Source organism: Lottia gigantea (genome assembly GCF_000327385.1).
Source record: "Lottia gigantea unplaced genomic scaffold LOTGIsca_8, whole genome shotgun sequence".
NCBI classification, from domain to species: domain Eukaryota; kingdom Metazoa; phylum Mollusca; class Gastropoda; family Lottiidae; genus Lottia; species Lottia gigantea.
In genome coordinates, this window is record NW_008710662.1 from 2,944,338 (window position 1) to 2,960,279 (window position 15,942).

The 15,942-nt window shown below is 31.6% G+C and overlaps 3 protein-coding genes across 3 annotated transcripts; 1 reads left to right on the forward strand and 2 right to left on the reverse strand.

Moving 5' to 3' along the window:
- Positions 1 to 883: 883 nt before the first annotated feature.
- LOTGIDRAFT_108260 (hypothetical protein) lies at positions 884 to 1,159 on the reverse strand (the record flags this gene model as incomplete). Its single annotated transcript, XM_009066999.1, has 1 exon — positions 884 to 1,159. A coding segment is annotated over one exon (276 nt), but the record flags the coding sequence as incomplete, so codon positions are not given.
- A 408-nt stretch (positions 1,160 to 1,567) lies between these two features.
- Positions 1,568 to 1,936, reverse strand: LOTGIDRAFT_107973 (hypothetical protein; the record flags this gene model as incomplete). Its single annotated transcript, XM_009067000.1, has 1 exon — positions 1,568 to 1,936. A coding segment is annotated over one exon (369 nt), but the record flags the coding sequence as incomplete, so codon positions are not given.
- A 2,772-nt stretch (positions 1,937 to 4,708) lies between these two features.
- Positions 4,709 to 15,711, forward strand: LOTGIDRAFT_229618 (hypothetical protein; the record flags this gene model as incomplete). Its single annotated transcript, XM_009067001.1, has 26 exons — positions 4,709 to 5,027; positions 6,701 to 6,750; positions 7,025 to 7,101; positions 7,385 to 7,562; positions 7,907 to 8,023; positions 8,314 to 8,420; positions 8,782 to 8,854; positions 9,090 to 9,167; positions 9,671 to 9,761; positions 10,162 to 10,227; positions 10,445 to 10,509; positions 10,681 to 10,826; positions 11,059 to 11,140; positions 11,228 to 11,317; positions 11,596 to 11,715; positions 12,157 to 12,213; positions 12,520 to 12,648; positions 12,957 to 13,003; positions 13,451 to 13,547; positions 13,722 to 13,793; positions 13,973 to 14,052; positions 14,212 to 14,284; positions 14,494 to 14,576; positions 14,776 to 14,857; positions 15,124 to 15,230; positions 15,633 to 15,711. The coding sequence occupies 26 exons, from the start codon at positions 4,709 to 4,711 to the stop codon at positions 15,709 to 15,711; spliced, it is 2,565 nt and encodes an 854-aa protein (XP_009065249.1).
- Positions 15,712 to 15,942: the final 231 nt, after the last annotated feature.

A 15,942-nucleotide genomic window follows, 5' to 3' on the forward strand; every position in this document is an offset into this window, starting at 1 on the left:
ATAATCCTGGATATACTGAATGTTTTGGGTATAAATCTGTTCTCAAACCATACCTGATCATCAGTTTACAAAATGGAAAAATATGAGAAGGTTTTATATCTGATATATAAAAACCGTGAAAAGACATGATGTTAGGGTCAGCACCATATTGTAACATCTGTTCAAAATGATATAGAGAGCCAAACCGTAGTGTTGTAAAGAGTGCTGTCTCACCACGTCTATTTCGTAGGTTGGCATCAGCACCACTTTGAAGCAAAATTTTTAATACCTCCGCATGACAACGACCCGTAAAGTGAAGAACGCATTCTTTTAATTCATTTTGTTCATTTACAGGGCAACCACGTGAAATGAGCAGCTTTAGTACACCAAGTGTTTCCTCCACCTCGGCACTGACACAATGCGGGACATTCGGATTAAATATCACCATTTTCACTAGGTTCTTTATTAGGTGTACTAAAGCATTGTTACCACATTTATCCTGAATCTTGACATCTGCCTCACTTTCAATTAAATATTTTGCTATATCCACATGATTACAATATAAAGCTAAATGAAGAGGGCAAAGTTTTTCTAATCCAGATTGCAAGTTAATGTCACAGCCATGTTGAACTAAAGCTTTAGTGATAATTAAAGAACCCTTGCCTACAGCACAAGCTAATACCGTTTGGAATCCATTATTAACTACATCCAATTGACAGTTATTTTCGATTAAAATAATTGCTGATTTGTTTTGGTCGTTTTCGATTGCCAGGTACAATGGGACACATTTGTCTTTATTTTTAAGATTCATGTCAGCACCGTTTTCAACTAAAAGTTTTATAGTTGCAGGTCGGCCGAATATGGCAGCTACTCCTAGAGCACAATCTTGGTCACCTTTGGAGGCCTGTATATCTAAATCACAACCTTCGCGAACTAATAAATTAACTATATTTTTTTTACCATGTTGTATTGCCAACATAAGAGGGGTCAAACCATCCTCATTGAGGGCGTCCACATCAACGTCTTCTTCTATTAGCATGTCAGCGATTTCTACATAGCCCAATGTCGCTGCAACATGAAGAGCTGCATTCCTGTTTTCATCGTAATTCGTATCACACTCTTTATCAAGAATAATACGGATTATTTCCATCTCCCCAGCCCTAGCAGCTGCAACAAGAGCTCCGTCTAGAAGACAATCTTTCTCAATGAGATATTTTGCCAGGTCTATCTGCTTTGTTAAGATACAAGACACAACTAGAGATTTCGAGGCATCGTCTTTGAAATTTATATCCGCACCATTTTCAACCAAGCACAGAGCAATTTTTTCATGCCGAAAATGTACTGACAACTCAATAGGTCTGTGGTTAAAATTGTTTTGAACATTCACGTCAGCTCCCTTTTCGATAAGTGATTCCAAAGGTATTTTAAGTCCTTTTCTGGCTGAACAAATCAATGCTGTGTCTCCATTTCTATCAACTGATTCTAGGTCAACCGTTTGCTCTACTAAATATAAAGCTGTTTCTTCGTGGCCATTTAAGAGTGAGATAAGGAGCGGATTGCATCCATCGCTATTTTTTATATTGGTTGCAGCACCATTTTCAATCAGCCATTTGACTATATCAGTGTGTCCGTTTGCAGCTGCTGAATGGAGAGCTCCATACTGAAATTTGTTTAGGTAATTGATTGAACAGCCTTTAGAAACCAATAATTTAACAAGAGAACAGAGTCCGTGTTTGGCAGCCAAATGTAAGGGAGTGTACCCCATAACATCACTTTTTTCAAATGCTAAATCGTTATCGACAAGAAATCTAGCACAATCTTCTTGATTATTATCAATGGCTATCATTAGCGCTGTTTTTCCAAATGAATCAAACGAACTTACGTCGGCACCATTATCTATTAAAAATTTAACAAATTTAATATGTCCCATTCTTGAAGCCATCATTAATGGTGTTAAGTTTCGACAGAAGAAAAAATCTGATTCCAAATCTAAATTACTGAAAATATCATCTCTGCCATTACGCCTAGATTCTATATTCGCACCATATTCAAGCAATATGGCTCCACATTCTAGGTAGTTTTTGACTGCAGCTAAAAACAATCCATCATCAAGATCTTCCTGTAGTATGTTACCTTCTAGTAGTTTAGATTTCAGTAATTCTACCAGTTTGTCGGGATGGGCTTCTTCTGTCTCAAGGTGATACCTAATACTAAAAAAATGTTATGGTTATTAGAACAAATATAAAAAAAATAATCCAACTATAGACTTTACAATGTTTAACTTTGTGTAGGCCCTAACGGTGTCATGATCCTTCAGCAACTTTACATGATAATGATCTTAAGGAACATATAACGGCGTCGACCTTTCCTATAATTTATATAGCCTACCATCATATCATAGTCGGCAGTATTGAGTCTTTTGTGTACATTGTTTATAATATTGTTTTAACTATATATCACCTACAACATTCAACTTGAGAAAAAGCTATTTTGAATTATAACCATCCGAAAATACAACAACGCTTATGATAATTTTTATAGGTCAAATTTTTTTTGCTCAAATTGCCAAAACACATCTGAAAGTTTTAACTAAAAAAAAATCCGGCCGTTAACTTTTTAAAAACCAAAGATATTTAAAAACAGTAAGTACGGTATATACGTAATGTTTTTAAGTTCGCTCTGCTTTTTGCAACCTATTAGAAAACTACTGAACGGATATTATTTACAAAGCTTTTGATTACAAAAAACCGGAATGTCCCTTTGAGGGACAAAGAATCCAATAATTTCAATAATAGGACGCCATATCTGACGCCAAATTGAATTCCAAAAAGGCACGAATTAACATAATTTATGTTGAAAATTCAGAAAAGAACTACCTACAAACATGTGACTATTACTGTAACATTGGAATTATAGATTTTATATTAACCAAAAGTTATACCAAACTTTCGTTCTGTATTTTAATAGCGTTAATTTTTAATTTAGCCACTTCAGTTTGAAGTCACATTAGTCACATAGGCAATTATGCTTAAAAATTAGGCCGAAAAAATGTGAGGTTATTGGGTGTTTTTTTTTATTCGTGGAATGGGCATTAAAATAAAAGCGTATGGGTATCTTTATCCCGAGGGGCAAATAAAAATGATACATTTGTCTCTGAACCTCCTCCTGGCAACTCGTCAAGATCGTTTGTTGGGCCATGTGGAAATGGTTATATCTGGATAGTTTCTCGGATTATGTATACGAAAGGTTAATGTGGATTGATTCTCCATCAAGAAGAATAATTATGAGGCTGATTACGAAAACAGGATCTGAAAAATTACACAATTGAATAGAAGAACTAAGTGCCGGCCTATCTGAATATGAAAAACCACAGTCAATCTTGCAAGAAGACAAAATAGCTTACAAACCTACTACAACAGTCCATGATTGTCGCATCATCAGCCATGTTTAGACTTGACAAACTAGCTGTTCTAAAAATAGTAACTGAATCACATAGATGTAGACTAGATTCATTGATGGCGTTAAACTTATTGCCCTATATAAATGATGAGGACTGCATAAAATGTTTTGTTTTCTTTCAACCCTGAAACTCTCGCAACCTACGTATCTAAACTTCACCCCCTAATAGTTAATACCTAAACTTTACAGGTGTAGCCTAGGTTTCATTGACTGACGGGGGGCGGAGGTATTTTCGCTATAGGAGGCGGAATTTATACATCTTACGCGATTTTGGCAGTGGAAATTGAATACATTTTTCATTATTTCAGAGTCGAGGGGTAAAAAAAATCAGATTTTGAAACTTCTAAGATTCTAACTATTTTTATGGGTTTAATAAAGATACAACTTGATTTAGGCTAAGATCATCATTTAGCTAGCATTTAGCCCCGCATTAATTTTTTGAAAAGAATGGGTAGGCCATTTTTTGACGAATCATAGGTCTACTTTAGTCTTAGAAACTGGAATTTTTCAGAGTTCATCAGTTATTGTGTTCACGGCTCACCGTCGAAACTTGAGCCTTCAAATCAACGTGTGTCCAGAAATATCTGCGTTTAAATGTTAAAATCACGACTCGTCAATTTAAGATACTAAATGTGATATACAGAAAAGACATAGGCCTATAAAGAAATAGTGAGTAAAATTCATAGTTAGAAGTATTTTTAAAGGATGTGATTTTCGTACATTTCTAGTACTTCAGATATTGAAGATTAAAATCAACCCCTCAAAATGGCACACCTGTCCCTTTAAATGATCTTGGATAAATAAACATAAACCAAGTAGACCTACCGTAACGATCCGAACCGCTTAATGAAACCCGAAATGTTTTGGTTACGAAATTGAGAGGGTAGATCGCAAAAATATAGCCCATCAAAAACTTTTCAATAATTAAGTTACATTATTTATACGATATGGGAGTTAGATGGGGATGAGAACATAGTCTCATGAAAGCACTGGCCTAGGTCACAATGGGTGTTTCGGACTATAAACGGCGATCTGTTAAAATTGAGGTTGTCCGAAATTAAAAACAATTACAGAGTTAAGGCCCTTCCTTGGTTGATTTTCCATCAAACAGTCTCAAAATACTCCTAATAAATTTACAATGAAAACTAGAGACTTGTCAATCGAGAAAACAATGGAAGTTTTCTAAACTTTTTATTAACAAAATTTGAGATATTTTAGAAAAAAGTTGTGGTTAACAGCTTATTTTGTCATGTCATCGGAAGCATAAACAATGGCGACTTCTGGTGATTCTAAAGGAAAGAAATATGCCACACTCAAAGAAGACATACATGCTGAAAGGAGAAATAGATACCAGACGTTTCCTCCTTCGGATTCGATTGAAGAAACAAACCGCCCACAATCGGACAATGATTTGCAAACTGAAGACACTAAAGAACCCAAACCTCTATTACACATTGCTGGAGATTTTTCGATAAGTGAACGAAGGTCTTCTCAAGATGTTGGCATGGATTGGCAGTTGACATCAACATCCGACTTATCAGTAAACAATTCAGAAAATTTGGAAGAGTATGAACAGTTTGCTGGTTTGGGTAGGTAAAAAATCCAAGCTATATTTCTTTACAGATTCTTTCTTTTGATTTTTATTTTGTAGGTCAATGTCATTATGAAGATGATCCCTATAAATTTTCGGGAAGATCTGATAATTTTTCACTAAAATATCGTGTCCGTCTTAGCGTTTTCACTCTATTAGCTATATAGTACAACTCGTGCTCACTCTACAGGCAACAATTCTGTATGGATTTTTTTGCATATGTCAGCTTGCTTCGCAAAACTATGATATCCTGGTTATTTGAAATTCTTCATTACATTTTTTATGGACCAAAATTTAATTAAGTGAACTTTTTTGTGCTACAAGGAACGTCATAAACTTTAAACTATACAGTATTATATCATAAATTATTTATTCTCTCGTAAATATCAACAGGGGATGCCATTTAAGAATTAAGAGTTGGTCTCACAAGCATTATTGTTGTGTAAACACAATTGATCACTCCACGAACATACTTAAATGACTTTGTCATTTATTCAGTTTGTCACTTGGGTGTCTAGCCAACTCACCGACAAACCTGGATAACTCATCGACAAACTTCAGACAACCTGTCGACACATATTTCCCAAATAAAATTGTTAGTTACGTCAAGATGTATTTATTATATAATAGTTTAATATCATTCAAACGATCAGAAATATGACTCCTAAGCCTATGCAATAAACTGCCTGGTTTGGAAAGTTAGTGGCCATGCAATTGACAGAGAGATTTGTCCCGATATCCAGGCAATTCATCAGGACATTACCACGTATTAAGACGTAGGGATTGTCTTTTGATATGAAAAATAATCAAATATAATAGTTCAACAAATTAGGTTTATTTATGATGAAATACAGGAACGGCTTATAACACAGTTCAAATCAAATCTTCTCACACCATGAAATCAATGAATAATATTGATAAAGTTACAAGCTCATTGTCACTGAGAACGAGAACCGCAACTGTAACTGCAACTAAGAACCGCAACTGTAACTGCAACTAAGAACCGCAACTGTAACTGCGACTGAGAACCGCAACTGGTTAGAAAAAACAGTTCCTGATTGTAACTTCCAAACTGCTGTCAAACCAACAGAACTCTCAAAACGAGCTAAATATTAACAAAAAGTTTTTATAGCATCCATGTGCTTATTTTCAACAGGAAGTTCAAATAATCTAGGAACACTAGTCTTTTTTCTTCCAGACGTAAATGTCAATTCAATAGACAATATAAAAATGCAAGTTTATCCAGACCAATTGGATTAAGACTACAAATATTAAATTATTAATAAAATTGGAATCAGCCCACAAATATTTTCTTACATTGAAATAAACTTAAAATGGTAGCCACAAGTTAGCGGACAAAGTCATTTAAGTATGTTTGTGGAGTGATGAATTACGTTTACACACAAATAAGGCAAGTGAGACCAATGTTTCATTCTTCTATTTATACAATTTTCACTGTTTACATGATCGGTTTATGAATTTGCCACAAATCTTAGATTGCTTCATTGTGGTGTTTTGATGACAATATAGTGTCATGTGACAAACTACAGTTTATCGAAAAATAAACGCCAGTTTGCGTAACAGGTTCAGGAAGAGAGTAATAGTAGAAATGTAAATATTTAGGCTTATTATTGTTTTTAATCCATAAGATAATAATGTTTATCTTTATAGATCAAAAGGTTATACTTCAGGCTGTTGTTTTTATAGAAGATGCATACAAGGTATGAGAGTCAATTTATCTAATCATTACTTTTATAGCTTATATAGAATGGCCATTCCTATATTTCAACAGTTGGTTATAATTATTTTAAAAAGTCAGAGAAGTATCTTTTCAAGTTTTCTGTGGAAAAATACAAAAAAAAAATAAAGATCCAATTGAAGTTGTAACGTATAAGTGGATAAATCAATAAGTAAAAGTGAAGAAGGCCTGTTGGTTCATAAAGTTCTCGGTTGAAGCTGATAACTACATAGTGTTTTTAACAATTTCTATTTCAGTACCGCTCTATTAGCCATAAGGTTGATACAGATGTATTAAGATATTATCGACTCTATTTATCTTCTTTAGTCAATGTGTAAGTAGTTACATACATTTCTTTCTTGACAATTTGATTTAAAGTAAAACTGTTAGAATTGACATGATCCTTTTATATTTACATCGTGTTACTCTTATCACTTGAGTTCAATAAATCCCCATCTAGAATAAATTTGGCTTCATTGCTACTATAATTGTATGAAATGTAACCAAAAATGGCTATAAATTTTTAAACTTTGAGTATGATTAGCACTATTTGACAATCATTTCTATCTGATCTAGTTTCGTTTAAAGAATATTGTAATTTTTATGTTTTCTTTTAGATTGCGTATGACCGTAATATTTGTATTGCATATGCTGGCTTTTTTTGAGTTTCCATCCTCATTGACATGGACATCTGATATACGTTACCGTGGTGACAGAATATTTGTGGCCTGTGGTATCACCCAAAGTATAGAGTTAATATGTCTGTTATTATTATTAGCTGATACTATTATTATGGTTAGTGAATTTGACAAGTATTCATAACACCTAAGTGTTCAAAAATTAACTTGCATACATATATAAGCAAACCTACTGTACTTATTAATTAATGCCCTTAGATTTATAAGGGAAATTCGACTATTAGATGAAAATAAAACAAATTAGCTTCTTGAAAATTCTTTTGAAACGGTTTGTAACCTTATAATAAGCACAGTAGAAGGTAAAGTTCTAAGAATATTGTTTGAATACTGAAAAGTGGGTAGCTCATTAGGTATGGAGTTGACTGTTAACCTCGTCTGACTTAAATGTAGTTTACTGCAAGAAATGTTTGACAAAAGATAATGGATTATAATGTTTTGTAGGGTTATTTTATGGGCTGGGATTACTTGAAACATCATAAATGGTTGTTAGCATCATTGTTTATTATTGGGTTCTCCTTGATAGACTGGACTGTATCTGTTTCTTTAGGTTGCCATGAGGTAGGTATATCTTCATTCATATCTTAGTTAGGATAAAGAAGGACAAGATATGGATTTACTATTTATTAACTTAATATCAAGCGCTTCTTTACCAATGCCTATTTAGATATATCTTATAAACAGCATAGCTTGACTACTCATTATTCATTTGACAAAAATTCAATTTGTTTACAACAGTGCAATATTAATTTAAACTATGTTGACAATTTCTGCTTAATTGCCAGAGGAGATTTCGTTTTAATTTCATTTTTGTCGATCTTCAGTTTTTGTTGATCTTTCTTTCATTACAGTACATTAGGTTTCGTAGAATAGTAAGACCTTTCTTTATACTTCAAAATTCATCGTTAATGAAGAAAACAATCCACTGTTTAAAAAGAACTTTACCAGAGGTTGCCAGGTAACAAATATTTATTGGTCTACAAATTTGACATTTTTGCATTAATACTGTGAATGTTCCTTAAAGACCATGTTTCTCTACATTCGGGGCTTGAAATGTATGTAAATTGTCCTAGTCCTGGAACTGCATGAAAATCACAACTAGACATTGCACTTTCTTTTTCTATATATGGCGGAGTAACTTTCAAACATGGATATTTTTGTGCACACATGGATTTGAATGCTGTGAACACTATTAATGATTAGCTTTGCTAAATAAATTTCTGTTTCTGAGACTAAGATACGATTGGTCAAACAGGCGGTGAACATGTCCCTTTAAATATTTATAGAAATATTAATGAAAATGATATTATTTTTTACAGTGTTTTATTGTTGCTTGCATTACATCTGTATATATTTACATTGTTTGGTATGCTGTTATTCCCCAAACCTATTGTAAGTTTAAGATTTATCATGATTTTGTACAATTATTTAAGTTAACTGATGCCTTTATTTGTCATGACTTACGTCTTGAAAGAGAGCAACAAGACAATTCTAGTTATTCTGAAAATGAAGTTTTTTATAAAGTTGTTTTGTAGTATGTATGTATGTCTAAGCTATAGAGGTAATTTCACACCAAGCCGTGTAAAAGTAATCTGTGTCATACTAAAGTATTTTTTGTTAATTATAGAGAGATATTCATGGCAATATAACTGATACAGTTAATTCTATTAATGATGATGTTAATACAACCAATGACTCTGTTATAGTAGGTTTTATTTTGTGTACAAACAACTTACAAATATGAAAATGAAATATCCCACAAAAGTCAGGGCCTTATATTCCCCCCAAAAATGGAAAATCATGAACTTTAAGAGCCACAAAATATCATTAACTACAAGATCCCCTATCTTATAGTACATGTATATACCTTCCATTAGCTTATAGACCATGGTTTGTCAACTTGCAGGGCGTACTCCATTAGTGGTGCAAAGGTATTCGCTATGTGGTGTTCGACAGACTTTGATAAAGAATCAAGAAAAGAGTGCAAAAATGGAACATATTTTCAAATTTGTGTACAGGCCTCCACCTCCAACGGGCGTCTGAACTCTACACTTTATTTCTATATGTTTAAGATACAGAATGACTCACTGCTTCTGTATTAATTTGCACACACAGCTACACATTCAAGTATTGTACAATTGTCATGGATTTACACAAGCAGCATGTGTTGTTTTTGTTCATACAGAGTTAATTTGAATTATATTGTAGGATAGTACAGAAGGTCAACAATATTTTAAAACGTTATTACATTCTTTTATGAGTTTATTAGTTTTATTGACCACAGCAAATAATCCTGATGGTATGTTTATTGCTGAACTTTTAATCCATGAACTTGTGAAACAACTATATTTCATAATGGATCCTTTCTATCAGCTGGTCCTTGGTCAAACCTCTTGGTATTGATCTTTACCAGATTATCTGTACCTATTTACAGCTAGGTCAACTGGAGTTATGATTAAAGATGACTTATTGAAGGTCATCCAGCTTTCACACACCGATCGAGATCAGAACCCACACCAGCCATTTGTTTGACGTAATTACACAAAGGATGTCATGTAAAAACTAACGCTCTTACTGGTATAGAACCTCACAAATATAGCAGCCTTGTGTTTTGCAAAGAAGTATGCATGTTTCAAGTATTTTATTAAATAGGTTTGAATGTGATTACATATAACATTATGCTTTTGTGTATTTTCTAGTTATGATGCCAGCATACAGTGAAAATCGTTTTTATGCGGTGTTTTTTCTAGTATTTTTATGTATTGGTAAGTACAACAATGTAGGAAATATGGATGATTGTTTCTGCTTTCAGTCCACCCAAGGTTTCCCAATATAATCTCCTGATGCTAATATGCAACTATGTAATTTGGTATGATAGCAATTTTTGGGGGGTAAAAATCAAACCTACTGAATGAATCTGAATGAAATTCTTTCATTTTTAAAAGTGTCATGTTAGTATGTATACTGTATATCATTTTTCAGGTTTATATTGTTTTATGAATATGTTAACTGCTGTTATTTATAATAGGTTTAGAGGCTATTTTTTAGTGAGTACTCTTCTGGTTGATATTAATCATAGTTTAAAGTTAAATATATTATGAAAGCACCATCTTCGATTTATCCTAAAAATCCCTCATGCTAATATGTCTGACAATATGCTATCCTATAAATGACAATAAATTTTGAATCAACTACAACATTTATCTCTGGCATTTTAGAATTCCATGCAGAGTAGTTATTTTAGAAGGAAGCTTGGTGTAAGAGCAGCATTTGAAGTTTTAAGAAGAAAAAAATCAGCTTTCAGACACAGTTCCAGTTTATCCACTGTGAGGCAAGTATCAACTATAAAGTATCAAGATATTAAGTATGTAATACACAAATAATATACTGTGATGGAAATGTATTACTCTGCTTTATACAAGCAATTCTATGCAACACACAATTAGGTACGTCCTTTATGTGCAAAAACAAAGAACACCAGGCTTTTTTTTGTTGTTCAGTCTGAACAACTGTCAGTCTCTTTGACCTGTGAGAAACTTAAACATCCTCTTCCCTAAATTTTTTTTATTACAAAACAATAACCTCTATCTTTACAGTGTTGGTGTAGGTCATTTAGTAGTAAGAGAACTTATAGAACAAGTTCACGTTTCAGCTAATGTTAAAACAGCACTTAAAGAGGTAAATTAATTTTTATTAAAGAATCTCTACAAATTCTTGCACTGCACTTAATATTTTTTCATTTATGACTTGAATTGTGTTTTACAGGCTTTTAAGCAGAAACCATCAGCAGTATATTCCTCAACAGATTTTCAAAATTTATTTGAAGAATTAAACCAAGAAGAGCTTGTCCGTGAAGTATGTGATTTTATTAACCCTTATTAGTCCCTTTATCATATATCTACCTTGTATAATTGGCAAAATACTATTTCAGTTTTGGCTGTAAAATATGGTTATGTTTGGTGTTTACTTGGGTCTGAGTATTATTTTCTTAACTTTGATCTTTCATAGAACCTAGTTTTCTATTAGAGATTTAAAATCTTTACAGTCTTTTACTTGTTAATTTATTAATTCATTAATATTTCTTACTGGTCAATATATGAGGTATAAATATTTGATCATATGACATATTTCAGAAACCAGACGTACGATGGTTTGAAAATCCTAGACTTGTGATGATACAGAAAGTTTTTACACATAGATTCTTTTCTTATTTTGGAAGTTTTATTGCCTTTTTAAATGTTTTTCTTATATCTGTAAGTACATACAATGTTATTCTGAAACATATCAATCCAACATATTGATTAATCAGATCAATCCTTAAAAATCAGAACAAAATGCAACCCACATTACATGTACTGTATAATGGTGAATATAATGCTCACCCCTTTCAGTCACACCCCCCCATATTTGCATGGCCCTTTAAGGGTAAAAAACTTTTCACTTTACACACAAATATATGACTAATTAGTCTGATGTGGTCAACCTCTTAATTATATAATGGATGACCTTGTTTTTTGCCCTTAAATTGAGATGAAGGATTGAGCATGTACAATCAAAACTAGTGACGTACATTTTTCATGTAACTTAATTCACTATTAGCCCCCTCCCAGATTTTGTTTTAAACAAAACTTTATTTGTTTGTGTAAAGAAAATGACTATTTATAAGAAGTAAAGATAATGTGTTAATATTTTAGATGCAGTTACAGATGCAATATGATAAATCATTGACAGCTAGTGATTCTTCTCTTGGGGTTTGTTCTCTATTTTAACCTATCTGTAAAAACTGAATAGTAACACCTCTGTCGATGCTGTTAAGGATCTGACAGATAACAGTGTGAAACCAATTAGATATATATTGTTTATCAATTTACCCGGACAAGCAAAACATATTAGCTAGATAGGAGTTTCAAATAGTACACTTTGATATGAAATTGTTTCATTTTTCAAAGATTTGTGTTGAAATTTGTCATGAAATTTACATTTTATTATGAGATTATTTGCTATGCTAGAAGCTCTTAATTTGGATTATGCCTGAAATAATTATTGTGATTTTCTAGGTGATAAATTTTATATTTATAATATATTATGTGATTGAACAAAGTGTTAAGTTATGGGCTATGGGATGGAAAAGGTTTGTCTATGATAGAGGCAACATATTTGATGCTGTGATAACTATAGCTTTGGCAGTAAGTGCCTTTTTTTTTTTACCTAATTTAAATAGTAAATATTAGTTATATAGGAGAAGTGGATGTTTGATTTCAATTCTATAAAGTATCATGAATAACTGAAAAACAAAGAATGGTTAGATTAGAAATCCATTTTCTTTGCATTGTGTCACCACCATTGTAACATATGCTCTAGGGACATATTTTTATGAAGTAGCTAGAAAAATTGACTATAAAACAAAAAATTTCACTTAATAAAAGATGAACAGAAAACTATAGTCCCCTCTGCAATAATGAATCTTTTTTTTTTATATAATTGAATGTTGTAGATAGGAGAAACAGTCAATGCTATAGAAAATGGGGTACCTATTTATGGGTAAGGAACTTTACTTTATAAGGAATTTTTTCTTATAAATACTGTTTTTATGATGATACTCAATTCAGTCATCAACTGCTTTAATTACTAATTAATTTTAGTAATATAAAGTTTACGAGTGACAGCACAAGCATCAGTGAACTGGGGGTACCAATAGGTGCAGACTTTTTTGATGGTGAAACAACTGGCGTTTTAAGTGAGGAAGCTTTGCAAAAGTGCCATATGCATAAATCTCCCATGCCTCATAAAACTTTTGAAAAATGGAATTGATTTAGTGCATTCTCTTTCATACTTTGGAGCAAATGTCAGGAAATTACATAGCTCGAGTCTATGATATTTATATTGATTGCAAGTTTTAACATATTTTGAAATTTCTTAGAAACAGCAGCTTAACTATATTCAGCATATATATGTATTATATTTTAAGAAAATCATGTTATTTTGTAGAATTGGTGTACATGATACGTTAATGTTATGGAATATTATAAGAATTATTAATATATTGATTATGGTTAGATTATTACGAATCATACCTCATATACCAGTAAGTTTTATTTTGTACTTCTCATTCATACTTTGTTGAAAGGTTTTCAGATTTTTTATCATGAGAGATGATTTTTGATAAGAATGTTGTTGTTGAATTGATAAAAATACAGAAAGGAAGTAATTTTGATAACAAATGTATGATATTCCTAAAGAAAACTCTCTTATATTTTAGGCTATGTCAATAGTTGCTAGTACAATATTTGATTTAGTAAAAAATATGAAAGCTTTTTTTGGAATCTTAGTTGTAAGTAAAATATTTTTACTATGTTTTTTTTAACAAAGTATATTGACTAGAAGTTGATTTAACAAGTATTATCGTTAGACCTTCAACCATGGAGATTAATGTATTCAGTATTCAGTGTAAATATAGTTTTACAAATTGTAAAGGTGATATATAGAAATTATATATTTGCTATTTTCTAGGTGTTTTATTATTCGTTTGCTATAGTTGGTATGGAATTATTTCATGATGTTATTATTTATCAGGGCAATCAGACAAATGGGTAACTATTTCTCTTTCCTTCTGAATTCTACAAAATTTTCTGTGGTTGCCCAACTAAACTAAATAAATGTTTTGTGTGACTACAATTTTTTTTTGACTGAATAAATTTATGACATACCAGTATTGTATAGTTTGTTTGATAAAAAATCTCTGCTTTCAGATCTGAAATTGTGTATGAATGTGGAACATACCAACAATTAAACTACTGGGCCAATAATTTTGACGATTTCGCTGTAAGTTATTATTTTTTATATGATTTTCAAATTTCAATATAAAATGGAAGAAATTTACATTTTGTTATTATGCAATACTGTTATCTTCCATTTAAAAGTATCACACTTTATCCTAGGGAAGCTTCTACTATTATCTTAATTATAAGTAAACACTCCATAAATATAGTGGAATAGACTGTATTAATGTTTTTATATATTTGATTATCCAGGCGTCATTGGTAGTATTATGGGATATAATGGTGGTAAATAATTGGCATGTATTTTTAGAAGCCTACTCCAAAGCTACAAGCTCGTGAGTTTTATATCAGTTTTCTTTATTGCAGTCTACAGTGAAAACCGTTTTGCTAGATATTTTTATGTTGTTATTTGATAGATAAAAGTTTTTCATTAAGGATAAATCATGAAAAATGCTGATACTAATGTTAGATTTTACCAATAAATTCACAATTCACTCAATGAATAATTGAATATGGACTGATATTTACTTTTAGGTGGGCATATATATTTTTTATTATATGGTGGTTATTGTCAGTTGTTATTGTTTTAAATCTTTTCACAGCATTAATTTTAGAGGTAAGAGAAAATATTATTCTACTATAAAAAAACATGTGGCTTAATAAATAATGCTTGCAAACATATGTAGTCTCTGATAAGATCATCTTTCCTTTTATCCCAATATATATCATTTACTCAAGCAATGTGAAAAAAACCATGTTTTGTTCAGCCAGGGACATGGTTCTTCTTACTCTAACCCCTACAATTCCTAACTGTTTCTTTTGGAATTTGTATCTTGGATGAGCATAAAGAATGAGCTTTTGGATGCACATTTCTCTTTGTAGAATTTTATTATAAAATGGGATAAGAATTCATTAGCTTCCAGAAATAGAAGTAACACAGAGGATTTAGAAGAAGCCAATCATCTCTTATCTTTACATCAAATGTTCAGGTAATTTCTTTGTTAACATGAGTTAATCAGATTGGCTGTGAGTGATGTCTGTCTCTGTCCCTGTTCAATAAGATGTCTGCCATTAGTTTCATCCCAGTTTTATTCAGAGTGCTGAATTTGTAGAATATAAAGATGTAATACATCCTTAATTACTGTTCAATGAATACCCATTCTAATTGATATAAATATATATTGTTGTTTTTTCTGTGCATAACTACAATCGTCATCCACAGGAAAGAATAATGAATAACAATAGAGAATCTGTTAAAATTCATTTTAGATTTGCTTTTAATTGACAAAAGCTAGGTAGTACAATACTTATTTTTTATTAGAGATGGAATGTTTAAATATAGGTCACACCAACAATGTAATGTCTGATAAATATTTTCTATTTTAAAACAGGGATAGTTTACAAGAACCATCAGAGAATGAATTACTAGTAGAATTAAATAGTCATCATTATCTACATTTAGATAATTAGTATATTGTTATTGTTTACTGCTTATAAATATTCCTAGCCATTTTATTATGTATATAAATATGTAGTAGAAATTATTTAGATTTTAAAGTTGTTTATTTTAGAAAAGGTTTTGTACCAGGTATTTGGTTTGTCCACAATTCAATAGAATAGATTGTTATAAGTTCAGAGATAAAGTTAGAATGGGTTTTGTACCGGGCAGCTGGTTTGTCCACAATTCAATAAAACAGATTA